Source organism: Strix uralensis, chromosome 8 (assembly GCF_047716275.1).
Source record: "Strix uralensis isolate ZFMK-TIS-50842 chromosome 8, bStrUra1, whole genome shotgun sequence".
Taxonomy (NCBI): domain Eukaryota; kingdom Metazoa; phylum Chordata; class Aves; order Strigiformes; family Strigidae; genus Strix; species Strix uralensis.
This window is the reverse complement of record NC_133979.1, coordinates 10773845-10800896: the sequence shown is the minus strand read 5'-3', so window position 1 is coordinate 10800896 and position 27052 is coordinate 10773845. Positions and strand designations below refer to the sequence as shown.

The 27052-nt window shown below is 58.0% G+C and overlaps 1 protein-coding gene across 1 annotated transcript in view; it reads right to left on the bottom strand.

Annotated features, from left to right (window-relative positions):
* PIK3R3 (phosphoinositide-3-kinase regulatory subunit 3) overlaps nt 1-27052 on the bottom strand; it is an 81731-nt gene that overhangs the window by 54369 nt on the left and 310 nt on the right. The window contains exons 2-7 of the mRNA XM_074876147.1: nt 25987-26692; nt 21432-21527; nt 21108-21185; nt 12577-12708; nt 9520-9721; nt 9161-9246 (exon numbers count right to left, since the gene is read on the bottom strand). Of these exons, the coding sequence (XP_074732248.1) occupies nt 9161-9246; nt 9520-9721; nt 12577-12708; nt 21108-21185; nt 21432-21527; nt 25987-26302 (910 nt within the window). The 5' untranslated portion in view covers nt 26303-26692. The remainder of the gene's footprint in view (nt 1-9160; nt 9247-9519; nt 9722-12576; nt 12709-21107; nt 21186-21431; nt 21528-25986; nt 26693-27052) is intronic.

Here is a 27052-nt window from a genome sequence, read left to right as displayed (position 1 = left end):
CTCCCCAAATGTCAGAACTTTCCAAAAGATGGAGGAATCTGCTTGGTGACCCCAAAGCACGTCCACAAGCTCCCAGAGATTTGGTGTAGTCCCCAGGCTCTGGCCATGGGGCAGTAACACTTTCAGCTGAAGGAAAGGATGAGTGGAGATGAACTGGGCAGACACAGTTTTGCTGGGAGAACTGGAAGGTCACTGAGTCTTGAGGTCGGGATAAGAGGCAATGCCAGCACCTGCCTCCCAACCCTGCACGTACTACTGTGAGAGACTGAGAATGCCAAACTCATTGCACCTCTGCCCTGGGCCTCTGGTCATCTCCAGCATCAGCTGGCCTGGGGAGAGCAGCAGGTCATGGCACAGCTCCCTGCCTCTGGCCCTGCCAGTGCAGGCAGGGTGTGGGTGGAGGCAGCAGTCCCTGCCCTATCTGGCAGCCTTTGGGTTTAGCTGTGCAGCATTAGGAGCAGCTCTAGCAGTGGCTGGGTAGGAACAGATACACACAGATAAGGCAACCTGAACCCTGGGGACAGCAAACCAGCTTTGTTAATCCCCGCGCTGATGGAGATGTTATTGTCCCCTTTTCCTCCCCGGCAGCTCGTGTGTGGCCATCAGGCCTGGATCACACAAGGACAAAACCTGCCGCTTGCATGAGTGACCCCTCTCTTCTGGAGCTGCTAAGTGTCCCCCATGTCCCCCTGGGGACACTGCTGGTACAGGGACCCAGCCAGTGCAGGGACACACAGCCTGCATGGGGACAGAGCTGGTGTAGGTGTCCACAGCCACTGTGGGACCCCACAGCCAGTACAGAGAGCTAAGGATGGAGCAGGGACACGTAGCAGGATGGAGACAATATGGGGACAAACAGCCAGGGTGGAGACCTAGCCAATAAAGGGACACGCAGCCAGCATGGGGACCTTGCCAGTCCAGGGGCACAATGCAAGGGATGGAGACCCATGAACAGTGTGGGGACACACATCCAGGACGAGGACCCAGACAGCATGGGGACACATGCAGGGGAGACCTGTAGAGCCCTGGAGCACAGCGATGCTACAGGGCAGAGGATGACCAGCAGTATTGCCCACCCCTCTGATGGCCTGGGCCCCATCTCCATCCCCACATCCCTCCCCGGCTGGCTGCAGCTGGCAGGAGGGTCCAGCACCATGCGGGCACATCGAGGGAGAGAAGCACTGCCAGGTCCCTGCCCTCATCCCCATTGCTGGCATCCTGCCGGCTGCTCGGGGACGGGTGCAGCCCAGTACTCCCCATGCCGTTAGCTCTGGCATGAAAGCGTCTGCCGCAGCGGCAGCCGGGCCTGGCCACGATCTCCACTTCCAGGTAAACAGATGAGGCAAGCGGCTCGCCTTCCCTCCCTGCCCGGCAGCCCCAGCCGCACAGACCCGCCATTCAGTCCCTCCACCCAGCACAAACCCCGCAGTGTTCCAGAGAGGGCTCGTGCTCCCTGGGGGGCACCGGGGGGGGACATGCCGTGGCCAGGCAGTTGACACTCAGCCAGGCTGGAGCAGGGCCAATGGGCACAGAAAGAGCTGCTGTGTTTTGGCCAGCTGCTGCCACGCTGGGGTGGGGGCAGAAAGGGCCCCTTGTGTGTGCGGGACCCAGGGGGTGCCCCCATGGCTTGGTCACATCCAGGGTCCCGCAAGGCCGTGGCGGTGATCACTAGTGGGTCTGTGGGCTGGCAGTGAGGAGCTGGGGGTGGGAGCTCGAAGGGGTGAGGGGGTCAGAGGTGGCAGGCAGAGGACCTCAGCCAGCACACTGACATGCATGGTGCTGCTGCTGCCCTGCTGCCATACTATGTATGATACTTTGCAGCCCCAGACTATGTGAGACAAAAGCAGTGTGTGTGGGGGGGGTGTTCAACAGGGACACATTCAAGTGATGACAGAGGCAGGAGCAGGAGGCAGCTTGCTTTGGGTGTCACCCTGTAAGCATCCTCCCCAGCGGGTGGGAAGGGTGGACATGCTCCTGGTATGTTCACCTTGCACTCCCGCATGGTCTTGGCTGGCACAGATGGCAGGTCACGCACTGGAAACGTGCCTGTGGCACTTCTCAACAGGACCACATCAGGCATTTACAAAGATGGGAGAGGAGGGTGCCAGCTCCTGCCCCTCCAGGGCTTTTCTCCCCCTCCAGCCCGCTGCAGTGGGGCTCAGAGGGCTGCTCATCGCTCCAGGGAGCCTAGCACTGAGCTGAGCACATCCCTGCCTCAGCCATGAGCATCCTCACGGTGCCAGGCTGAAGGGGAAAGGGGAAAGCAGGAGGCAGATCCGTGATGCTCCAGCATCCCAACTGTTCCTCCTGCTGCCTCTATCATCTACAAGTGGCCATCAGTGGCTTCGCTGGGGACAATGTCCCCTCTTCCACGTCTGGCACCTTCCTCCCTTGCTGCTCCCCTGAGAAGGTGGCTTTCTTCCCCAAGGAGCACAGGGAAAGCATTTTCCACCACGGCAGATGAAAATGGATTCACAATCCAATTTTACCCTAGTACCACTTCAGTGATTTTGATGGAGCCACTCTGGATGGGTGCTGGTTTGAGCCAGAGGACAGCTGTCGCAGCTTTATAGACCAGGGGTTTCTTATCTGTGTCACCTTTGATTACTGTAATTGAAATCCTGCTCTGATCTGAGCCATGCCTGAACGTTTCTGCTGCCTGTGCGGCTCTCGGCTCGAATGGCAAAATGACGTTAATAGATTTTAAAGCCAGGCAAGGCCTGCGAGAGCATTTCTGCCTGACCTCCCGGATAGCAGCTGACAGTCACCGCTTATCCTGGTCCTGCGCTCAGCTGCTGGCATGGCGCTGCCATCCCCCCCGTGACTCATTTTCCCTCTGGGAAGCACAATTCCTGCCTTTCCCCAGAACTGCTTATGTGTGTGTGCCAGGCCGCTTGCCTCCTCCCACCCCTTTGAAGAAGAGCTGGGATGCTCTCGAGGGATGCCGGGTCCAGGGGTGCTGGTGGGATCACGGAGAGATCAGCCGCCCTTTAGCCCTCCTGCTCCAGCATGAAATCCTCCATGGGCAGCATTGCCCTTTTTTCTGGCATCTCCTGACCAAAAGGGCAGTAGGGCAACATGCTGCTGCCTGTCTGCTGCCAGGCAGGCTGCAGGGGACAAATGCCACCACGCAGGAGAGGATGCTCCTGGCTTTGATGCCAAGCTGGAAAACCGGCTGTGGCTGGCGGTGTGACCAGCGCTTTGTCACCCTTCCCATCTTCTTTTGTGAAGCCACTGGTGGTGTTTAGCCAGTCACTGGAGCAGAAAGTGTGACTCCAGCCCAGACAGTGTCTGAGGGCAGGAGCCGGGAGGACACATGCGCTGGCACACGTGCTCCTGCAGTTTGGCTCGGCGAGCAGCTGGCACAAGGAGGGAGCCAGCCCTGGCTGGGCTGTGACAACAAAGTCAGTGGCTCTGTTGAGGATGGGGAGGGTTTGCTCAGCCAGCCTGGCCTCTGGGAGCTGCCCTCTGGAGCAGACAGGGGTGTCACAGGCGCAAAACCCTGTCCAGAGAGCCCTGCAAACCCCCAGGGCCAAACCCTGGCCACACCACACAACCTCCTTGAACCCTTGGGTTTTCCAGGCCAGCAGCTTTCGCAGCCATACAGCCGAGAGCTGGCCGGCATGTGGTGACACAGCGGCCTGGGCTTGCACCAGTACAGATCTGACAGAGCCATCCCAAAACTTCAGATGCCAGCAGAAAGAAAGGAAGGCTGCTCAGATGGCAGAGCAGCCCCTGCGCCTCGCTGCTGGCACACACGGAGGCTCCCTCCGAAATCCAGCCAGCCAAGCAGCGGCGTTTCCTCTCTGGCAGCAAAACCCCTGACAGGTCATGGGCTGGCGGCACACACAATGCTTGGGGTTATCCAGCCCGTTATCAGCTCCGGCCACGCAGTGCAGGGAGGAAAAGGGTTTCAATCCCAGCTGAGCCATGTTTCCGCTGGGAGCCGTTCCCCCTGTCACGGGAGAGGGCTGGACCGTGCCATGCTTTTGACACTGGGACCAGTGGAGCAGGGCTGTGGCTGCAATGGGGAGAGAGGGACCTTGGGGCTGGCACCCTGTATCCCCACAGCATTGCCAGGGTCCCTCTTCGTGCCAGGGAAGCTGCTGGTCTCCGAGCAATGCAGTTGCTCCTGCCCCAGCTTTGCCTGGTGGTACTGTGCTGTGGTCTGGGCATGGCCACCTGCAGAGCTTGAGGATGGGAAGGGGATGGAGCTGGTGACCCCCAGGAAAGAGGCTGCCACAGGTGGCAGAGGTCTGGGCTGGCTGAAACATCCCTTGCTGGGTGTCACTGCTGTCTGGCATCCTGGGGCCCTGGAGTGCTGGGAAAATGCCTGCCTGGAGCAGTACAGGCAAAGTGAGAAACCCCACCGGCAAAAGCCACCTCTGCCAGCCAGGAGGGGAAACTGAAGCACAAGGAGATGCCGAGGGTGGCCTCCCATCCCCTTGTCCCTAGGCTGCTGTGGGACTTAAAGCTGACCGGAGGAAGGGGATCATGGCACAGGGTCACTCCTAGTTCTCACTCCTAGTTCCTCAGCACAAAATCACAAGGTGGGGGTATGCCCCAGCCCCTGCTCCAAGCCCTCCCAGCAGTGAGCACGGGGCAGGCAGGGGAGCTGGCAGAGGCACCAGCAAAGGCTGGGCCTGCCACGATGCTGCAATCCACTCCCGCTCCATGATTAATTGAACACAGGATAAAATTAGCTGCGGAGGCAGCACCCCTGGGGTCTCCCAGCAGCATCCCACTGCCCACCAGCTGCCTGCAAGTGGGTCAGGCAGTGGTTGTCTCCCAGCTGGGTGCCCTGGGTGCTTGGGGGACCCCCATCCTCTGCTGCAGGTGGGAGCATTGCTCTATGGCACGATTCTGCACCTCTTGCCTCCCTGCTGCTGCCCATCTCAGAGGCTTTTCCCTCTCCAGATTCACCAGGCTTGGCTGCAGAGCAGCTGGAGAGGCACAAGGCCGCCTTCTGGGACGGCAGGAGTGTGGATCCCTGTCATGTTCCTCCTCACGTCTTCGGGGATCTTTTATTTTTAGCTGCTCTCCCTATCTCTTGTAGCTGGCTAGGCTCTGGCTCTTTCTCCTCCTCCTGCCCCCCCCACCCCCCACCCCCCTCCATTAATTTGTTTTCTCTGTATTATTTTCAGATTAGGGGAGGGAGAACCAGATGTCTCGGCACAGGGGACCACTTGGCCATGGCCTCCCCATGCTGCCCTCCATCCAGGGGTTTTTGGTTGGTTTTTTTCCTGGCTATTTTTAACCTCCATCAGCTCCCCATCGGCAGCCCCAAGGGGATAAAACACCAAGGAGTCATGCAAACCAGAGGCACCCTGCAGCTGATGTGCCACGCCAAGCAGTGGGATGCTTGTGGCTGTGCGGGAATGCTTCTGCGCAGGCAGGGCAGCACCTGGACATGGTCCCCAGCATGCCAGACAGGTGGGGGTCTGCACCCACCCTAGGCTGGCCCCTCCTGGCAAGCCTTCTGCTCCCTCCTGACCCCCTGCACATCCAAGTCTGCAACCTCTGCTGTGACATGCTGACACATGAGCCAGGGAGAGTGAGAGGATGGGCTTTTCTCTTGGATTCAGAAGAAAGCAAACAGGAAAAAAGTTAATTAAAAACTTCAAAGTCAGATTGGTTTGATGTGGCAGTCCTGCTCGGCAGCGATGCTGTCACAGAGGTGCCTGCATGGGGCTCAGGCTGGGAAGTGCCCAGCGTGTCACATCAGAAGATGTGATGGGAAATCACCCACCACATCCCTATGGCCTCCATCCCTGCTGGGGTGTTAGGTGCCATGGTGCTGGGCTCAGGGCTGGGCATCTGGGGACCGACCCCACCAGGGACCAGATTTTGGAGCCGCTGGGAGAGTGACTCCATGGGGAGGCCATGCCTCAGTTTCCCTGTGGCATGTGTCTGCTAAACCTGCTCTTTGGAAAGGTGTTTTCAAGGTGCTTGGGCTGGGTGCTGGAGCCTGATCCCCACCCGATGGCATTATACTGGGCTGGGGGTCCTGGGGAAGCAGGGGGTGCCCCTGCCTCAGCAGAGTCCAGCAAAACAACAGTGCCTGTCCTGGCGTGAGGAGGGGACCCTGGCACTGCTAGTCCTGTCCCCTCCAGCCACTGCTCTGAAGGAGGAAGAGGACATTTCCCTCACGCGATTCTCACTATTTTCCCCAAAAGGAGTCATAATCCTCTCATTTTCTCCAGAAATCTATGCCACAGGACAGTGACGTTCCTGCCCCCAGTGCTCTGCTGCCTTTCCCTGCCTCCCACCCCTGCTCTTGGAATTTTTTGGTGGTGGTGTTTTTTTTTTCAGAATTCTGTGCTGCATAGTGAGTAAAGGCATCCTGCTGTCTGAGGGCTAACGGCTTGCTGGAGAGATAATAAAGCAAAGGGGAGTAAATTAAAGTGGCTATAAATAGCACCAGGAGAGGAAAAGGAGATGAAGTCATCTTCCTTCAGCTGAGCTGGTATTTGCATCACTTCTTCCCTTTGCTTTCCCCTGCCCCCTCACCCTGCTTGGGAAACAGCTCCCGGCAGGCTCTGGGGTCCTGCTGTGGGCTCTGTGTGCCCCCCTCTGGGTCCCCATGGGGCTGAGGAATGTCCCCGTACCCCTGGTCTGGGGGTGGCTCCCCAGAGCTGGGGGCTTGCTGGAGAGCTCAGCAAGGTGGCCTAAATGCCACTTGGCCCCAGGGTCTGTCCCAGCTTTCCCACTGATCTGTGGTATTGCCTGTGCAAACCAGTGCATGGCCCCATGCAAACTAGTACCTCCAGCACGACCCTAGTGCTGTATCACAGTCACCAGGAAGAGCTTTCAGGAGCCATCATGGACCCATCCCATGCCATTCCCCTTCACATCCCATCTACGGGTGGCTGCAGAGACCCCCCAGGAGCAGTGCCTGTGGGAAGGGATGCCACAAACTCAACAACAGCAAATCCACCCAAGACAGCCCCTCCAGAAACCAGATTTCATAATTTACATTTTTATTCTTGATGATTTTCACATCCAAGCCTCCACCACCAGCCCCAGAACACATAGGAGAGGGAGGACCCCAACACTGCAGGAGCCTCCCCGGGGTTAACAGCCAGCTTCAGACCTCACCCAAAACATGACCCTTGCTGCCAAGGCAGCCACTGTCCTTGCAGCCCGCAAGTGGCCCCCAAAACCCCCCAAATGCCCCAAACCCCCCCAGCCGCCCGCTCACATGAGGTATATTTATGCCTGAGTCAGAATGAGGTCACACCGCAGTTTCCTCCATGTCAGCTACCGACTCCTATTACTGTGCTATGTGCACACACCCGCCGTGTTATTGCAGGGTATTTATAGCTATTTTACATGTATAATTATAAAACCACAACTCCACACACGCACGAAAATAATCACGGTGCCGGGATGCGGCAGAGCGGGGCCAGGGCGATGGGAGTGGGGCTGGGACATAGACCCCACCGCTAATAATAATTCTTTCCACTTTATATATAGCCCCTTTCATCCACAGCTCTCAAAAACGCTTTGCAGGCATTTAATTAAGCTTCCCAACATCCTAATGTGATGACAGCCAAGTAATAATATCCTTGCTTTTAGGTATGAAGAGAGGGGAGGTGGCAGGACTTGTCTGAAGTCCTGCAGTGAAGCAGCTTGTGGGGCAGCAAGCCCAGGTGCCCCATGCCCTGCCCCACACTTGTGGGGTACCCATGTGGGGACATGCCCATGGGGGAGATTTTAGCCCAGAAAGGGAATAAGGACCCTGGGATCCTGCCCAACCCCTCTGCTCAGTTTGGGGTGGGGGCAACCGGTGACAACACAGCATCTGGGGACGATAGTGGGGACCCCGGGGACTGCCGGGCTGCAGCTGCCCAACATCTGGATCAGCGGGTGGAAGAGACATACGGATCTCAACAAACTCGTGGGCGAGAGCTCGGGGGAGAGCAATAAATAAGATGACAGGTCTGAAAGGGCTGATTTACGAGGAATATTAAGAATCGTAATCCTGCCTGGCCCGGCCACCCCCCAGGGAGGCAGGGTGATGACAAGGACCCAGATACATCACAAGGAGACAGGATTCACTGGGACCAGCGCTGACATATCTCCAAGCAGGAGGGCTGGAAGCAATTGTGCCTCCTGGGGGTCTGGCCAGCTCTGTGTGGAGACACAGCCGGATCTCGGTGGCTGCCTGGAGATGGGATCCCACAGGGATGGATCTCTGTGGTCCTCAAGGTCTGCGGTTTCTGCTCACTGAGCACCCTTCCTCCCTCCCATGTATGTCCCTGACTGAATGGACTGCTTGCCTCCCATCCTTGGAGTGCTGCAGAGGGCACAAGGGGCATGCACTTTGGTTTTGGACACGGATGGGACATGAGATGCCACCAAGAAGCGAGGAGAAGGTGGCCAGCAGAGACCTGGGACTTCAACCACCAGAGCACAAGTAAAGAGCAAAGAGGTGCTGGAGGCAAATGCATGTGTTGGTAATAAAAGGGGCAGAACTGCAGTCCTGGGGGGTGAAGGCTGGGTGGAGTCGTTACCATCTGCAGAAAAACACACGCTTCTGGGTCCTTTCCCACACATGGAGAGGTTGGGAACAAGTGCCCATCCTCATCCCCATCCTGGGAATGCCCCATGGGGGAAGAGCAGTGCATCAATGGACACAGTGCGATTCTGCACGTATGAAAACTAAATGCAAGTCAAAAATCATAAACCTGGATTTGATCCTGTAGCAAGCACCATCCTGCCATTTTATGGTTATGTTGGTATTTTTTTCCTCCCAGACTGCATCCAGATCACTGTTCACCAAAACAAGCTGCGCAGCAGTCCCCAACCAAGAGCACCCACACCTACCGAGCCCCCAAAATGGGGGAGCGGGACCTGCTTGCACCACACTGGGACCAAAGAGCAGCGACACGGACATTAAGCAAGAAAACAGCTGCAAACCTTTTGAGGGGCTGCAAAGAAGTGCCCCAAAACCAGTATCTTTGAGGAGAAAGAAGGGAGGGAAATGGGAACAATGTGCCTGGCCAGGGAGCCAGCACAGCCCGCGCAGCACCACAGGAATGTGGGGACCTTCCTGTCACCACACCCGCCTCTGAAACTGCCCCATGACCTGCTGCTATCACCTCCCCAAATGTCACTCCCACTGCTCCCCTTCTGCCACCAGCCACACATCTCTTACCAGGGGCTGCTGGCACCTCCGCCGCCTCACTGGCCACAATGAGGGACTCAAGGATCCTTGCACGGAGCTCGGGGCTCGCCTCAGTGCTGTGGGGAGAAAGGGGGGGTCCGTGAGGGTGCCAGCAGCTCAGCCTCCCCAGAGAACCCCACACCCCTGGGACAAGAGCCAGCCACCCCGATGGATGTCTTGTGGTGTGATGTCAGAGCATCACAGTTGGGATGGGGGCTCCCAGCTCCAGCCTCCTCCTTCGGAACACCCTGGGGCTGAGCCCAGGTTTGTTGGGGGCTAGTGTGCCCGTGCCTGGCTGTGGGCAGCCTTCTCTCACCCACCCTGTCCCATGCATGGCAGGGGCACCTCACCTGGCTGCCGCAGGGTGGAGAAGCAGCTCCCCAAAGAGCTCCCCAAGGAGCCGGGGCGAGAGGCGGCTCCGGCGGGTGCCCTGGCAGAGGCGGCAGAAGTGGCGGGCGAGCTGGCGCAGGAGCAGTGCCTGGGGCTGCGGCAGGGCTGGGGGGGCCAGCAGGGCTCTGGCTCGCTGGCCACACTCCTCCAGGCCCGGGGTCTCTGCAGCAGAGGGGAAACAGGAGAAGAAAAGTCAATTTGGGAGGTGGGGGCATCCCCTTGCCTCTCACGGAAGTCCGGCACCTGCCAGCACATGTGGCACAAGCTGTGACAGGTGTCTACTACACACAGAGCCCCACAAAAGACCTGAACTCAACCTCTTCTCCAAAACCCCTGACTGTTTCTTTGCAAGCCATCCATTTCCACAGACAGGCTGTGGGACACAGGGTTACTCCAGAGAGCACAGGGCACTCGGAGGTGATGCCCTGGGGGTCTCAGCCACCTCTTGCCAGCCCCATTTAGCCTCTCATACCACCCCAGATTAGATTGTAGGGTGACATGAGCACATTCTTCCTCTCAGCACAGACAGGGAGGGAGCATGGGGAGCTGGGCTGCTCATCTGGAGGGTCTGCACCTAAACACTCCTTGCTGCTGCTGCTGCTCCAACAGAAAACAGTGAGAGCTCTGCCCTGCAAAACCATGGAAAAAGCAAAGCAGAGCAGAGGGGGGAAACAGCCACCAGCTGGAAGATCTGCTGAATTTAAAGGCTCAGCCCTCCCCTGCAGTAAAAGCAAGCTGGGAGGGAAAAGGCTTTTTAGGAGAAAAAAAGCTGCCCCTGGGCTGAGAGCTACAGTCATGGCTGCAGCAAGGTCCCTGCAGTCCTCCCAGTGTGGCCTCTCTTGCCCCCTGAAATGCAGCAGCAGGGAGGGCTGATCAGGGGGCAGCTACTTCCAGCGATGCTGGAATTGCCTATGTGAATACAAGCAGGCACCTAATTGTGTTGCACATGATGGAGGTGCTGCCGGGACCCCTGTCATGGGCACTCTGAGCAGTCCCACAGCCTCACAGTGTTCCCACCAGCATCCCCCCCATGTCCCTGGTGCCCTCTGGCAGCCTTGGCCAGGGCTCCCCAGTCTTGTGAGCTGTGAGCTCAGTGGCCTGGGACCATGGTCCTGCCCCGGGCACGAGAAACAGCTGCTCTCCAGCCATCCTCCATCCCTCCTTGGCCCGGCCTTTTCATCTGCGGGGGACGGAGAGGTCCCCAGGGCTGTGTTGCTCTCAGCCGGCTTCAAAGCCCGGCTCGGCCCAGGGCTGACTCAGCTCCCCATGGCTCTTTGCACCAGGGCTGAGGCTTGGCCGATGCCCAGCAAGCTCCCGGCATCCATCCTCAGGGCTGAGGTGCACCAGAACCGGAGAGGTGGCGGGTCTGGGGTACCCTCCCGAGCAAGTCTGCAACCCAGCTGGGATAGTGATGGGGTGTTTGTGTGCCCCCGTATCCAACAAGCTGCTCCCACAGGATGTTCGGCTTCACTCCAGACCTCCCCTAACCCGATCGACTGCTTTTTGCACGTTTTTTCACCCAGGGATTGCCGCTGGGGGAAAGTCCACAGCCAAAGGGTGAATTTGGGGATGTTTTCCACCTCTTTTTGCAGGTGGTCAGCTCGCCTTTTTTCCAGCCTGCAGCCTCGAGCAGGGCAGAAGGAGCCTGCTTGCAGGGCAGACTGCCAAAAACCAGCGCTGTCTCCTGAAAGACTTGTATTTTTATTTATTTTTTTTAAAGCCCCAGAGAAATCCCCGTTGGTTTTGCCTCCATTCCTGCCTCCTCCTCCTGCACCCATCGTGCCAGGAGCAGAGCCTGCTCTGGTGCAGGCTGTGGGGAAAGGCACTTCCCTTTGAAGTTGCTTAACGAGGCAACCCAGCTAATTGCTTCCTAATTGCGTTTTTATCCTTGGAAGAGAGGCAGCCTTTGATTTCTCCTCTCCCCAACCGGTGAGGGGAAGGCAGTGTTGGTGCCACTGGCCCCGGGTGTATTTCTCCTGGCTCTGTGTCTCTGCGCAGGGCAGGGAGGATGGGGTGTGAGTTATCCTTCATCTTCTTTGTGTGTCCCTCCTGCCTTGTTGGAGGCCACAAAGAGCCTGTGGCCTTTTCCCACAAGGACATAGTAGGAAAAGGCCACTCTGGTCTGGCCACAGGTGATCTTTTGGTGCCTCATAAGGCAGCCAAGAGCATGATCTGCCCAAGTGCTAATCTGGCTTAGGACAGGGAGGTGATGCATGGGGATGGCAGATACTGCAGCAACCAGCAGCTAGACAAGAGCTGCTGCAAAAGGGGAAATCCTGGTTTTGAAGGTGGTGAGAGGTTCAGGTCCTAGCTAAGATGGTGGGGGAGGGCTTGGTGTGTGCCTGGCAATCCCCATGAGGCCTTCAGGCTGGGAGGGACTGAGTGGCTCTGTGAGGACTCATTTGAAATGGGTTTTGGTCCAGGCTGCCCACTGGGATGGACCGTGACTCTGCTGACATGGGTATGAGGCCTGTCCTGTTTATTTGAAAAAATTCAAGTAAAACCAAAACTTTGACAGTCTCATACATTTGCACAGTGGCTGGAAAGCTTGCAGGGACCTAAAGGCACTTCCTAGCAGCACTAAGCTGAAAAAGCAGAGAATTTTCTATGCCCATATAAAGCCAAGAGTTAATGAGATTACAGTAAAAATTTCCCAGGCAGCAGAGCCAAAGTATTATAATAATGCTTTCTTCTGGGGCCAGCATCACCCAGCCTTGACAGCCACTCATCCCAGCAGGCAGCACCTCCTCCTCCGGGCACTGCAGTGGGAGAGGGCCATGCTGTGCCCAGGGCGAAGCTGCCACTTTCCTGAAGCATCTCCCCAAAGCTGCCATGCTGCTCCAGTGCAGAGGGGTGCTCCCCACGGTCCTTCTCAGGATCTGCCCTTAGTGCAGCATCAGGCAGGGGATGGGGACAGGAGCCACCCTGGAGATGCTGTGGAGCCTTTCTAGGAGCTTCCCAAAGCTCCTCCAGCCCCTCAAAGGTCCTGGGTGCAGGGGGAGCCCAGCCGTGCTTACCTTGAGCCATGTGGACCAAGTCGCTGTAGAGAGCTGGAGGGATCAGGGGTGACGGGAGCTCCTGGAGGTACCACTTCAGGGCCTCTGCCAGCGTCTGGGCATCGTACAGGTCCATGTCCACAGCCGAGGCGTCTGCAGGGAGAGACCCAGCGGGAACCCTTAGCCCATGGTATTGCGCCTCCAGCACGGAGTGTGGAACTCTTCCATCCCCACAGGTCTTCCTCAGGACATGGGTGGCAATTTCTTTGCCCATGCCCCCATCTCCCAGGTGTGGCAGCCCATGATTTCACTGCCAACCCCTCCCCCCAGCAATTATTCCTGTCCCAGTTTCCACTGACCCTGAGTTCCTTGTGCCCATGGAGAGCACGAGGCAGCGTCTCTGCCTTGTGTGCACTATACATCCAGTGCGTGGGGCAGGGGCTCTCACCATCCCATCAGGGTCCCACTGCAGGATAGCACCCATGGGATGGGTTGAGTGGCTGCCCCAGGCATCCTCGGGCCATCAAGGGCCAGGCACCATGTGCCAACCCCAGCCCTGGAGGAACTGCTTGGAAAAATACATTCATGGAATGGGGTTATGGTCCCCAGGCAATGCACGTTGCTGAAGGCCCAGTCACCCCCAGAGAGCCCAAAATGCTGCGAGTGCACCCCGAAAGGCAGCTACCCCGGGAAAGGCAGTGAAAAATGCTCCAGGGATGGGCAAAGTGCCGGGGGCAGGTTGGGCCTACCCAGCCTGGGCTTGGGATGGGGGCAGTGCTCTGAGCAGAAATGTCCCACGGTCCAGCAGGAGCCAAAGGGTGGGACACATCCATCTGAGCCCTGCGGCTGGGCCAGTGCAGGGACATTGCTTCACCGGGTCCAGGGCGAAGAGCCCTTTCTGCATCCTTTGGTATTGCCTCATGCGTTTTTCTTGGAGGTCTCTTAGCTGAGCCAGGCCGGGAGGTGGCTGCCCGGAGGGTGACGGTCCCTTTTGCAAAGATCTGGAGGTTTCAAAATCTGGCTTTGATTCGAACTGGAGCCAAACGCAATATTTTGAAATTCTCCTCATAGGAGAAATCTTGGGGCGGCAGGGGGATTATAAAAAAGCCCAAGATATTTGGGATCATTTGAAGTGGTTCGTTTGTAGAAACTAAATTTCTCACTTCTTCTAAATGAGAATATTGAAAAAAGAGCTAATTTTGCACTTTCTTAAAGACTATGTGTCAGGCCCCAAATGGCCTGGTGTGTGCTGACTGAGAAGAAGATGGTGGGCTTGCCCTGCTCTGAGCCCCCTTCCCCTCCCCTCTCTGGGTCTTTACCCCCAAATGCAGCTTTACTGAAATCGGTGCCATACTGGGAGATGCTCCATCTCCCAGCCCAGAATTTTCCAGAAGAAAATGCCTTCAGTCTCCAACCATTTCAGCTGACTGCGTGTGGTCGCGCTCCCTTCTGGAGCAATAAACCCAAAAGAGTGGAGAAAAACTACTTCCTAGGGCAAGGCTTTGGTTGGTGCCTGGCCAGCGGGGCTAGGATGGGGAGCTCCCCGACTCCTGGCAAAGGCTGGTTTTGGGCACCTTGACCTTGATCTCCTCTCCTTGGGGTGTCCCTGCTGTGGGCCAGGGAATGCAAGAGCCTACCCGCCTCCTCCTTTGCCTGATCAGGGACAAGAAGCTGTGGTGTGTCCCTCATGGCCAGTGCCTGCCATTTGGCTCGGAGACCGCAGAGAAAACAGATTGACCAATGCCCCAAGTGAAGCCTTTAACCCAGCTGTTGGAGACACTACCTCATTTTCAGGAGTAAGCACGCGGCTGGCCTGGGAACTGTGCTCCAGGGCAGCATGGGGACAGCTGGGAGAGATGCCACCATGTCGGGGTGGGCAGCCATCCAGTGTGGCCCAAACACGACCTGGGACAAAGGTGGGTGCTGCCTTTCTAGCACCCCCCAATGTCACTGCATCACCCCATGGGCCACTCTGCCCTTGGCATGCTCAAGGTGGGCAGGGCTGTGCCAGCTCTCGCCTGCTGCACCCCAGCCCCACTCTGGTCCATGCTGATGCTCACATCTCCCAGCCACACTTCTGGACCTTCTCAGCTGGCCAGAAGGGTTATTTCTACCAGGGTTTGCAGGGGGATGGCAACCAGTTCTCCATTTTTGCTAGCACTTGCCCTGGAGAAATGAGCTGGCAGGTTGGCTCCAGCTGGGCAGGGGGAGGCGAGCGGGGTCAGGGATCCCACAGGATGCTCTAACCCCTCTTTTGGTCTGAAACCCTGCAGTATATGGCTAAAACCCAGGGATGCTGCTGGGGGTTCCCAGAATCTTGTTGCTTGGACAAGCGGCTGCATTGCAGACAGCTGCTCCCATCAGTAGGATGCACTGGGCAAACCCCAAACTCCTTTTCACCCAGGGTGAGCCTGGCTGCTCTCCCCTGCCCACTGCGGTTTCTGCAGTGACCTGTCACTCGCCTTAAGGATGCTGGCGGGGATTGGGGAGAGCAGCCCCAAGCTGTTTCTGTGCAGGGAAGGGGCTGCTGCCAGGCGCTGGCCCCAGGCGATCAGCCCCAGGCTCCACCGTGGCCTAATTAGCTCGTTTGCATCATTAGGCATGGGCTTGGGGGGGTGTTCAAAGGGAAGGCTCAGCTGGTTTCAAAGCAAGACTCAAAAACATCTTTACACTCAGAGAGAAGCGTGATGGGGAGACGAGGGGGATTCACACCCTGCTAATAAGGACTGATTGCTGATGGCACCATTTTCCTTGGCACGTTGGCTAGAAATAGCCATTAGCCTGTTGCCCCCCATCCTCCTGGAGATGCAGTGGCCTTCTCCTGCCCCAGCTCCCCTTCTTCCCCTGGCACTGCCGTGGTGAGTTGGGCTCTCCTTTAGGCTGAGAGCACAAGCTGGGGGGTGCTCCAGGTTGCTCCCCAGCACTGGCTGCACCCCAGCACCTCAGGGAGGCTCAGCCAGCAGCTGGGGAAGGGTTAACTCTGGAGCCTTCCCAGACAATTACTGCCAGCCTGACCCCACTGATGCTGCTCTCTCCTTATCAGAGAGAGATGATAACCAGCTATAAGAAGTTAATGATGCTGCAGGATGAGTCAGTGCTCTCCCGCTGCTCTCCAGATGTTCCCATCCCTTCCCCGGGGGAATGACAGAGGAATTCCATCCGCCTGCCACAAACAGAAGGAGAACACCCCAAACCCCCAATGTCAACCCCATACCGACCTCTCCAGCACACAACCTGCTCGCTGACCTGCTGGCAGAGCAAGCGAGCAGCCAGGGACCAGCAGAGAGCATCCCTTGTCCATGGGGGATGAAAAGCAGGAATAAATTTGGGGCTGGGGAAGGGGTATATGGGATGACCACAGGCCCAGAGAGAAAAGCAATGGGTGCTCCCAGCCTCCTCCCACGGGGATGCCAGACCCCACATCCTAGCCCAGGCAGAGGGGTGCCGGGGCTTTGGGCTGAGTCAGGCTGAACAGGAAACCCCAGGACCTCTCCCGGCAGCTGCAGCCAGCCAGGGAGGCGTGAGTAAGCCCAGAGTTTCGGTAAATGTGGAGGATGTTTAGTCAAGAGGTGGTGAGGAGGAGGTGGTGGGGTTTGCTTTGAAGGAGAAGCTTGAGTGGGTCCTGGTAACCAGCTGTCCCCTGCACGTGGCCACAGGTGACGGCTGCACCCACATCCCCAGCCAGCATGTGGGTGACAGCGTGCAGACCCTGCCCAGCACCCACGGCCCCTCTCACAGCAAGGTGCCGCAGGGTGTCCTACAGGCTAAGCTGGACCTTGGCCGCCAAGTGCTGCCGCAGCATGATGCTCTTGGGTGCATGGTCCCTCTGGTAGAGGGGCACCCAAACCACCCATACCTGGGGCTGACTTAAATACTGACTGGGGAGTTCCCCTACCCCTTCCAGACAGTCAGCTGGTGCTGCAGGGGTGTCCTTCTCCAGTTCTGGGGGCTATAGCTTCCCACCTGCACAGATGCTGCCTGCACAAGGACCTATACAGCCCCCAGACCCAACCAGGGGTCCTGATTTGAGGCTCCTGGGCATCCCACAGTGGAGGTTTACTGGGGAACTGTGCACTGAATCAGGGAGTATTTCCCCAGCTTTGATGCAGCATCATTGTAATGTCTCTCAGCCAGCCCACTGGTACCTTGTGGTGGGGACTTGGAAGCTGCCAGGACACTGCCTGCCCATGCTCTTGGCACCCCCAAACACCCTGCCAGCTGGGTTTCACCTCAGCATACCCCCAGCTTGCATTCAGCCAGGGCAGGGGTGCTGGCACCCCCTTTCAAGGGTGCCCAGTGAGGCTGCCTTCCCCCACCTCAGCTTCCCAAGGGCAGTTCCCTTCCTCAGTTTCCCCAGCAGCTACATGAGGGGATGGCAAAAGCTCACCCCCAGTTCACCCCGATGGGTCTGGGAGGGACATCTATGCTGCTGCTGTTTATTTACCCTTCTTTCGTCACCACCAAATATAAGAGATGAGCTCATGCTTCTTGCCAGGCTCTGACAACGCGGGGTTTATTTCTACTGCATGTATAAATAAAAAGCAGCGTGGCAGGCACCAGGGCGCCTTGGATTCAGGAGCAAAGTCATTGTGGTGGGGTTAATAGCTTGGCCAGGGGAAAACAGAGTCCTCGGGGGCCTCCAACCCCCTCTGGCATCCCAGGGATGAGGATGGGGATGCGATCCCTCCCTGGGCATCCAGGCAGTGTGAGGCCCCCCCAGGCTGCTCTTCACCCCAGCCCAGCCCTTTCTGCCCAGCAGCAGCTCCCGGCAGCCCCAGTGAAGTCCCGGGGCCCATCACCGCTTGCTAATCCCCACTGAGCCCTGACCTAATTCTTGGGCACGTGAGTGTGTCTCTAGGCAGACTGCTCTGTGCTGAGGCCCCTGATCAAAGCACGCAGGATGGCAGCTCAGGCATGGCACGCCTGGAGACACCCGCTCCAATCCGCCTCACGCTGCCACCGGATTCGCCCCGGCACCCCAGGGTGCAGGCAGCTCCTGCCTGGCCCTGCCAGTGATGGAGGTTTTTCTCAGTGCTGCCTGTGCATCTGGGGAAGTGTCTCAGTATTTGCGTTTGCAGCTGGACCACAGAGATGGGGTGAGAATACATCACCCCTGGGCACCGGAGGGGCTCGTACACCTCGTGTCCACAGGCACTGGTGACTTTGCAGGTGATTTGCCCCATCCCCTACGTGCCAAGCAGCTCCTGAGCCACACACAGGGGACAGCAGGAGTGCTGGGGGCTGGAAACACTGGGGGTCAGCGTGTGGCCCCTGGCACGATGGGCACAGAGATGCCCCCAGGCCATGAAGCAGCCCTGCAGCCGGGCACTGCAGGGAGCACTGGGGGTAGCTGGGCCAAGTGCTGCACTATGCTGCTGCCATTTAAAGCTCTACTTTCTTCTTCTTTTTCTGCCCATAACTCTTTCCCTGTGGCTGCAGCAGGGCTCCTGGCTGTCTCATCACCTGCAGCCCTTCAGCGAGTTCCCCCAGCCCCGTGCAGGGCTGCAGCTTTTTGTTAAGTCCTTTTTTGGTGCCGCCATGTGACTCCAACTCCCATGTTCAGTGGCTTCCCACAGCCCTGCTCACCTCTCAGGGCATAAGGGTCTGAATTAAACACCAAGTGTCCCAAAACAATTAATTCTTCTCTGGAGCCAGCATAAGCCCAACCACCCTTCGGCCCGTGCTTCTCTCACCAGCCCCATTGGCATCTCAGCTGTGTGGCAGCAGAGGCTCTCAGTTCACTGATCCCCCCCTTTATCAGTGAGTCCTGTCTTTTCTTTCTTTTTTTTTTTTCCCCTATAAATAATTTCTCTTGCATCATCCAACATGGAAATACCAAGTTCGGTGCACAGGCTGTAGCCAGCGGTCAGATGCCACCATCCTGCAGGACGTCACCAGTGCCAGGATGGGGACAGGGTCAGCCCAGGCTGCAGAGCCACATGGAGCTGTGCTGTATCCAAGTCAGCTGTGCCTAACGCTGCCACAGCCCCATGAGGATAGAAAACCTTCATCCCAAAGCCTGGGTGATGTTTGGCTTGGGGGCTGCCCCCTCAGGCTAGGTCCCCCACGGGTAAGGGCTCTGAAGGGGACAGGGAGAGGGTCTGACCAGCACAACTCAGACGGGTGCCTGCGCTGCCTGGCCCCAGGGACACGATGCCCCTGGGCTCCCCGGCACAGCCAGCAGTGCTCTGACTTGTGTGACTCCCAGAGAAGCCTCCTCCTCCTCCCCACTGGAAGTTCAGAATCCCTGTTTTCTCTGACACATTGAGAAAACCAACACCTGAACTTTTCCAGCCCATGCTCCCTTTTCCTTGCATTCTCTAGAGGTTTTCCTGCCACTGCTGCCAAACACCAGCGTGATTTGGGTAGTTGCAGGGAAGCTGAAACCCCCGGTGGGAACCTGGTTTTCTCCCCAGCTGAGACACAGTTTGGTTCCTGCTGCCACCAGCCTTGGGTCCGATTTCTCCCAGTTCCCCAAGATGGAGTTTGACTTTTGCAGGCAGGCTGATGGCAGAGATGGAGTGCTGGAAGGATGGACCATCATGAGTGTGGGAGGAAGAGAAACACGACCCTCACCTCTGCCCACTTGCTCATGGGGCATATGCAAACTCCCATTTTTTGACAGAGATGTTTACCCCACCAAATGCAATGAAAGGACTTGTATGGGGGCCAAAGCAGAGTTGCTCTCCTTCCCAGTTTGGGCTCCAGCAGGGCCCTGGGGAAGCACCACTGGGTCTCTGGTGCACAGGAGGCTGTGGGGGGAGCAGGCTGCCAAGCCTGGGCTCTGCCGGGATGCTTGGCCCTGGCAGGAACATCTTCCCCATCCTGTTTGCAGAGCATCCCTCTGGCAGGGCTGAGCACCAGCCCCTCCAGCTGAGAGCTAGCAAACGCGTGACATGTCCTACCCCCTCCAGCCAGCTCCGGGGAGTTCTGGCTTTTCCCAGCCCTGGTGTGGGCGCACAGGGCAGTCCCCTAAGTTGCCAAATAAAAGAGGTTATTTAGCTCCTAGAGGAGATGGGGGTCACTTGGGGCTGTTGGGGATTTTTCAGGGCTTTCAAATGGTTTGAAAAATAATGATGGCATTTCCCTGCCTGCTGCTGGCTCCTGCAGTGGGATATGAAAACCTGGATGGACCCAGCAGCTGCTCTGCAGCTCCAGCCCAAGCTTCGGCAAGGCCAGTGGGGTTTGCCCCTGGGCTTGGGGGAGTCTCCAGAGGCTGGGCAGGATTTCAGTAGTGACCTCTGCGGTGCTGACGGGAAGCCCTGTGCCTGCCGGGGATGCTGCACTGGCTGCGCGGGGAGGATGGAGGACTCGTAACTCCTGCGTGCTTGGAAAGCAAAACATCCTTCCATGCTGTTACTGCTGCCCCTGCCCAGCCTGGGCATCAATGCCCAGGGCAGCCGGGGCCGTGGGGATCCATCTCGGGATGGCTTCAGCCGGGAAATCTGGGCCGGGGGACAAGGCCTTGCGAAAGGGCACCCCGCTACTCCTGCCTTCCCCAGCCTGCAGCGGGGGCTTCCCCAGGGGGTGGTGGGGTGCACCGTGCCCTACCATCATGCCCGGGGGAGCAGAGCCCTCCTTGGGCAGCGGGGACGGAGCAGCCCTGGGACCCCCTCCATCTCCTCTCCTTCACCTCTTCCTTCCCCGCAGCCTCGTCCTCCGCCCGGCGGGGACTCGGCTCCCGGTGCGCGGGGGAAGCGATGAGGTCATGTTGCTTAATATAGCGATTTCATCACAGCCCTTCTCCCCGGCAACACGGCCCGGCTGCCGCCGGCTCCCGGCGCTGGCAGAGCCGCCGTGCCGCCCCCCGCCGTGTCCCCCCACCCCCCCCCCCCCACCCCACCAGCTCCCGGGATGCCGGGTCCAAGGGCAGGCCGGGGGGTGGGGGGACGGGGGTGGGGGGACGGGGGACGCGGTGCCAGACTCGGGCTGTGGGGGGCTGGACCGTGCCTGGTCCCACAGTGCCGCCCTCTGGGCAGCGCGGCCGGGAGGATGGAGATGCTCGACGCAGCCCCCCCGGCAGATTTGAGCGGCACTCTGGATCCATCACGTCCCCAACGCCTCCGTGCCACCCCAGCCGTGAATTTAGGAACAGGGGTGGGGAGATGGTTTTTCCCTCCTCCCCAGCCTGCTCATCCCCCCCCCCCCCCCCCCCAGCCCCGAAAAATGCTTCCCATTCTCCTAAAAAATGAACTTTTTGTTCTGCCTTTCATTTTCCGTATTGCACCCACAAGAGGCTTTCTCCTTGCCCCGATTCTCAAATAGAAACCCTAAAGGTTTGCAAAATAAAATATTTTTCTCCCTAACAAAAATAGAGCTTCTGGTAAAGAGACCCAGCCCCATGCCTGCATCCCTCTTGGCAGCATCACACTGGAATATTGGGGGAGCAGAGAGGGGGTCTCACAAGCAGGCAGGGCCTTACAGAGCTGTAATTAGGGCCATAACGAGGTCAGAACCAGTAACCTCTCCCCACTGTGCCTTGCCTGGAAGCATCACCTCCACGGCCCCCTTCCTGCCAGAGACATGGGGAGGGATGTGTCTCTGGGACTTACCCGCCAGAAGAGCCTGCTTCAGCTCAGCATCCCCCAGCCCACCTGGACTGGATCTGTAGAGCACCTCGCTGTCGAGACCTGGGGAGCAGTCAGGAGAGAGGGGTCAGTCCTGAGCCCCACATCCTCCCCTCCAATGTAACGGAAGCAGGCAGCGACCGAGACCACCAAGCTCCCTCACCCTGCCCACACTGCGTAGGTACCAGGGTGTGTGGGGAGAGCTTTGGCTCTAGCGATGCTCTTGGGGCATCTCCAAACACAAGCAGAGCAGGTGGTTGCATGTGCACCCACATATGCCCTGCAGACAGATGCCATGGCTGCCCGTACCTTGTTTTTCCAGCGCCTCGATGAGCCTGGCCACAGTCGGCAGTGCCTGCTCAGGGAGAGTGGGGTGCTCGGTGAGCTCTGCCTGCCCAGGGATCCCTGTGATGGAAAGATGGGAAGAAGGGGCTTGGAAATGCTTGCCTGCACCAATTTCTGTCTCTTTCATCGTCTGCTTCAGGACAGGATCAAGCTGGCACAGCCACAACCAACACTTCAGCTCATGTGTGTCCAATTTTGGAGAACTTCTCTCTTATTTTATCCTCTTTTTGCAGTAAGAGTCACCGTTGGGGGCTCAGCTGCTTGCTGAGATGCAAAGACGTGCTCAGGCATGCGCCCTGTCCCCGGGGAGCATCCCGCCCTGAGCGTGGAGACCCTTCAAGCCAAAATCCCTTCCCCACTTCTCCTCCCATGGCACTGAGACTGGCCCCTCTCATCACCCACAGCCCTTAGTGGCACCAGGCAGGAGCTGGAGGGGAAGTCTGTACCCGGCATGGACATGGCTCCCTGCAGCTCTCACCCACTTGGATTTTCTGGTGTCTACAACAGGGCTGAGCACAAGCCCAGGGAGGACTCAGCCACCCCCAGCCCTTGAGGAGCCCTTCAGCCAAACATGGGCTAGGCTTCCAACAGCACAAATCCCCAGGTGCTGCTGGCTCCTGGGTTTTATAACAAGGACACCTCACCGCAGGCCCTACCAGAGGGGAGCAAACCCCTTGACAGGGGTGAGAGAGGCTCTCCTTACCCCAGGGAATGCTCAGTCCGTCCATCCATCGATCCATCCATCCATCGATCCATCCATCCATCCATCCATCCATCCATCCATCCATCCATCCCTCCTTATCACCTTGGCTGATAAACCCCTCCATCTATGTGGGTTATACCTGACAGAGACCCTGACAGTGTTGGGATTTCCTCCCACACTCTCTCATTAGTCTAGACCTCTCCCCTGGGAAAGCAGTGGGCAGGCAGGAGCAGGGGACAGTCAGGGGCCACTACCAGCCGCAACACATCAGAACCGTGTGTGACCGCCGGGGTGCAGATGGCATCTGGAAAGGCTGATGTGTTGAGAGCTTTTCTGCCTGTTTTATGTGGTGAGTGGATCTGTTCTGGTGGAAATCTATTTTTTAAAATTACAGCAAATTAAATAAAGCCTAAGTGTGACTTTTCTTCCCAGTGAGGTGCACTCCAGCCTTGTTAACTCCAGCATAAGGTTCGTTCTGTCATTGGTTTTTGCTGCCTGGTGGAAGGCAGGGAGCCCACATGTGAAGCAGATAAACCCATAATGGTTTTAAGGAATGAAAAAGAAAAAAACAACGGGGCTGTGGGCAGGGCCATAATGAGGCCACACTACCTTTGACCTTTTGCAAAAACAACCTGGCTGCCACAGGTGGATGTAGACTCTCATCTTTGCCACGGTGATGCCCTAGTGCTCCCTGGAGAGCAGGGAGGGATGCAAACCTCCTGCTCATAGGTGGCTGATCTGGTCCCCAGGCATAGCTGAGAACCCTGAGCCTGGTAACAGGGTCCCCCCCACTGCCCAGTGGAGATGTGTGGGTGCGTTGGGTGGGAATGGTGAAGATTTCCGGGTTTAAAGCAAAGCAGGTGGTTGGGAGCCCATGGAAAATCTCCCCACCACGTGGGTCATTTTTTAATTATGGAAAACTGGGTTTTGGCCTCCAAGGCAATGGCTTGGGTAAAGGTGGTAATGGTGAAAAATATCTGTCTGTTTCTCCTTGTTGAAAACAGCAGGAATAGCCCCAAGCTCAGGTTGGAGCTTTAGCCCATCCTCTCCCCTCAGGGTGCCAGGCTGGACCCCAGCATCCTGACACACTGCTTGGCTCCGACCCCAGGTCAAGCGGAGGTGATGCCTTGCAGTGGTGATGCTGCCTGCCCAGGACAACCAGGCAGGGGCAAAACAGCCGCTGAAATCCTGGGAAGTCCCCGGGGGACTCAGATCCACTGCAGAACCATTTTTAGGGTATTATCTCATTAAAAAAAGACCATTCCTCACCACAGAGCCAGCCCTGGCTCTGAGACATGGCTGGGAAACGCACCGTCTCTCTCCAATTCAGGGGTCCCCCAAGGGCTTCACCCTGCTCGGGGTGCCTGGGGTCCCCAGCCAGCATCGGGGCTCAGTGGGCACTGAGGGCACGCAGGGCAGTACACCACTGTCACAGAAGAATAAGCATTTGGGCCAACCAAAGCAAGTGTCCCTCAAAACCTTCATCTGGGAATGGAAACAGCACGGGAAGAATTTTCCAAAAAAAGAAAAAAAGGCCCTTCTCTTTCAAGAGCATGCTGGAGATTTTTACTCTAAGGGAAATGCCACCAGCTGGGAGGTTTGGGTTTAAACCGACATAAAACAATACATGCTGCTCTGCTGCTGCAGAAAGACGTGGTCATGGACCACCAGTGTCCCCTGCTGAGACACCCACACACCCTGGCATCGCCCCAGCAAAGGTACCCCACGGAGGGTGACCCCACTACACCGGACTGGGGAGGCATCACCCAGCGTCCCCCTGGACAGTGGTGCTGGACACAAGGCCATGGCCAGACCATGTCCTGCAGATGGCAGCACCCTCCCCAGTCTACCCCCAAAACGTGGTTTTAGTGGGTGTTTCCCTATTAAAAAAAACCCTCAGTTTTACATTTTTTTAAATTTCAAGTTGTTATCCTCTCATGCAGGCACACGCAGGGCTGGGGATCCTATGCTGAGACCTTCCACATGGGCCAGGCTCTCCAACCAGGCTGTGCTTGCTGCTGGGGACGTCCCTCGATCTGTGGGGTGTCACCATGTCCCCAACACTTGTGGGCAGGGGTCCCTGGGCACATCTCCCAGCCCCTCGGAGAGGAGCCCGTACCACCCCCTGCATGGGGCAGGCACAAGGCAATGATGATGGGCAGCAAGGGCAGAAGCAAGAAGGTGGCTTCACGCTTCTCTGTCGTGAAGGGGGCTGGAGAGCCCTTGGGTCTTCTCCTTTCTGATCTGAGTTGTCCCCACTAAGCACTGAGTTTTCTAGGGCTCTGCCTGCCAAACAGCCAGGGGCAGAGGGCTCCTCACACACTGGTGAGTTTGACTGGGAAGGGGGCTCAAAGCCCTTTCTGGCAGGATAAGCACCCCAAAAAAATGGACTCCTCCCTCCTGCAAAGGCAGCATATAGTTGCTCACTGATCCTCACCAGCGCTGCTGGGACTGTGGCTGCCTGGTTGCACTCAGAGCATTGGCTGGGGAGGAACATCTTTGGATGAGGGGAGACAGAAAGGGGTCCCAGTATCCTTCTCATGCTGCTGGGGGGGGCTGAGCCGCAGGATGTGCATGGCAACACGCAGCGGTGGATGGTGTTGGGGGAAGGAGTTGCCCCACGCCAGCTGAGTCCTCCCATGATCAGCCCAGGGGCCAGGTGGTCCCTGCCCTCTTAAATCACAGTGGTAAGGGGGCCCTGAGCCATATTTTGGAGGGAGACAGACTCCTCATCAGTGGGTGCTCCTCTAAACCCAGGACCGAGGTATCTCCAATGCCTAGCCAGCCCAGGAGGGAAACAGCTTTTCCGGTTACCACATCTGTACCTTGGTCCCAAACTGGGTGAGGAGTGTGCCGAAGGCACCGGGCCAGCAGCCAGGCAGGTTTTGGGCAGCGGCGGCTAAATGCAGTGCCAGTCTCCCAGCCCCAGGCCCACATGGACAGCCATTTCTCCTCCATCACATCCCAGAGAAGGAGAGCAACATGGCTTTGGCCAGGGTCTCTGGGTCATCCTGTCTGGAAGGGGGGTTTCTTACTTTGCGTCTTTTTTTTTTTAACTTGGGTACATTATGCAACTGCTGTGAAATCCCTCCCAGCCCCAACGCACTTGGCCACGGTAAGTGGCGAGGGCAGAGCCGGCTTCATGAGCTTGGCAGATCCCAGCAGAGAAATGGCTGGAGGCCCCCGTGCCAGGAAGAGCTCTGCTGAATATCCCCCCCCACAGCCCTGTGCTGCAGCCCCTGGGGATGGAGGAGCCCCACAGGGACCAACCCCACCACCTTCCAAGATCGTTCCCCATCCCAGCTTGCACAAAGTGACACTGAGGCCGTGAGCTGGCCGGGGGCCAGCGCTTGCCCAGGCACTGAGAGCAGCTGGAATCGGGTGCCGCAGTGGTGGGGAGAAGAGCAGTTAGAAAAAAACATCCCCAGGGACCACCATGGGGTTTTCTGCTCCTCCCTAGGGGGCCAAAGGGCTCCTGCATCTTCTCCCATGCTCTCACAGACACAGATCCCCTTGAACATCCCATGCCAGCACAACAGTCAGCCCGGGATGCTGGCGAGGAACAATCCCTGCGGCATGTTTGGCTGGAGGGGAGCGGTACCCTGGGCATCCCATGCCCCACCTGCGGCTGCCTCGATGCACAAGGGTGAATAATTCCTGGGGCAGCTCCTCCTTCTGGGGCTGGATCCCCATCCCAGTGGACCCCCACCAAGCCACCCCAAATGCAAGCATCCACCCGGGCTCCACACCACCCTCGCCATCTTGCAGGGGTCACCCACCCGTGGGCTACCACCTTCCCATGCCCTCAGTACTCACCCCAGGGTGTGGGGGTCCCAGCGGGTGGTGGGGGCAAGGGCCGTGGCCTGGCCTTGGCGGTGGCGGTGACGACACGCGCAGGACCCAGGTATTCCACGTAGGTGCCAGGGAAGTCGCCGCGCTCCTTGGTGCGCTCGTTGAGGCCGTGGAGCCAACCCTGGGGGCTGCGCTCGTCCCCGTCCTTGTAGTCGGGGCTGCTGAGCAGCCCGGCCCTGCTGACCGTCAGCACGTCCCCAGGGCACAGCGCCAGGTCCTCCTCCCGGTCCTTCTGGTACTCATAGAGAGCCCGGTACTGCAGCCCGTCCGAGGAGGCCATGGCGATGGCGTGGTGTGGGTCACGCTGCCCAAATCCCACTGGGCATCGGGGGCCTGGGGTGCCCTCACGGGGCAAGTATGGCTGGGCTGGGGCAATGCAGCGGGGTAGGGGAGCGTTCCTTTCCCTGCGCACTCAGAATAAAAATCTTGGTGTTGGAAAATCTCCGCGTTGGAGAGCAGCTCCTGACCCTTCCAGTCCCAAAATCACTGCAGAGCCACACCGATGCCCCAGGGCTCGGCAGGACTGGCTCAGGTGTGGGTAGGGAGCCTTTTCATCACCAGGGAAAATGGAGGGGAGAAAATGAAGCTAATTGGGGTGCTGGGTACAAACGTGCTGTCCTCTTCTCAGCCCGGTCTCATCCACACGGCGCTGGGGACCTTCTTCTCTCTGCTGGAGAGAAAGGCAGCACGTTAGTGACTAAACCACTGTCTTGACCCCAACCCCACTGCCCTGTCCCCCCATCCCAGCCTCTCGCCAGCGGGGAGAGCCCAGCTGCTCGCTCAGCTCTGGCTTCCCGGGGAGCTCCCGCCAGCAGGACTCGGCTGCTGCACGCAAGGAAAGTACCGGCAAGAGTCTGGAAAGTAGGGCAAGAGATCACACCACGGGCTTTTAAAATAGACATATGTGCTGAGGAACCTCCTGCTGCACACAGCTCCCCTCCGGCAGCTCCAGCCTGGCATTGCTGCACGGAGCTGGCGGATGAAGACGTAGGATTTTTGGGTGGTTTGAGGTTTGGTTTTTTTCTTTCTT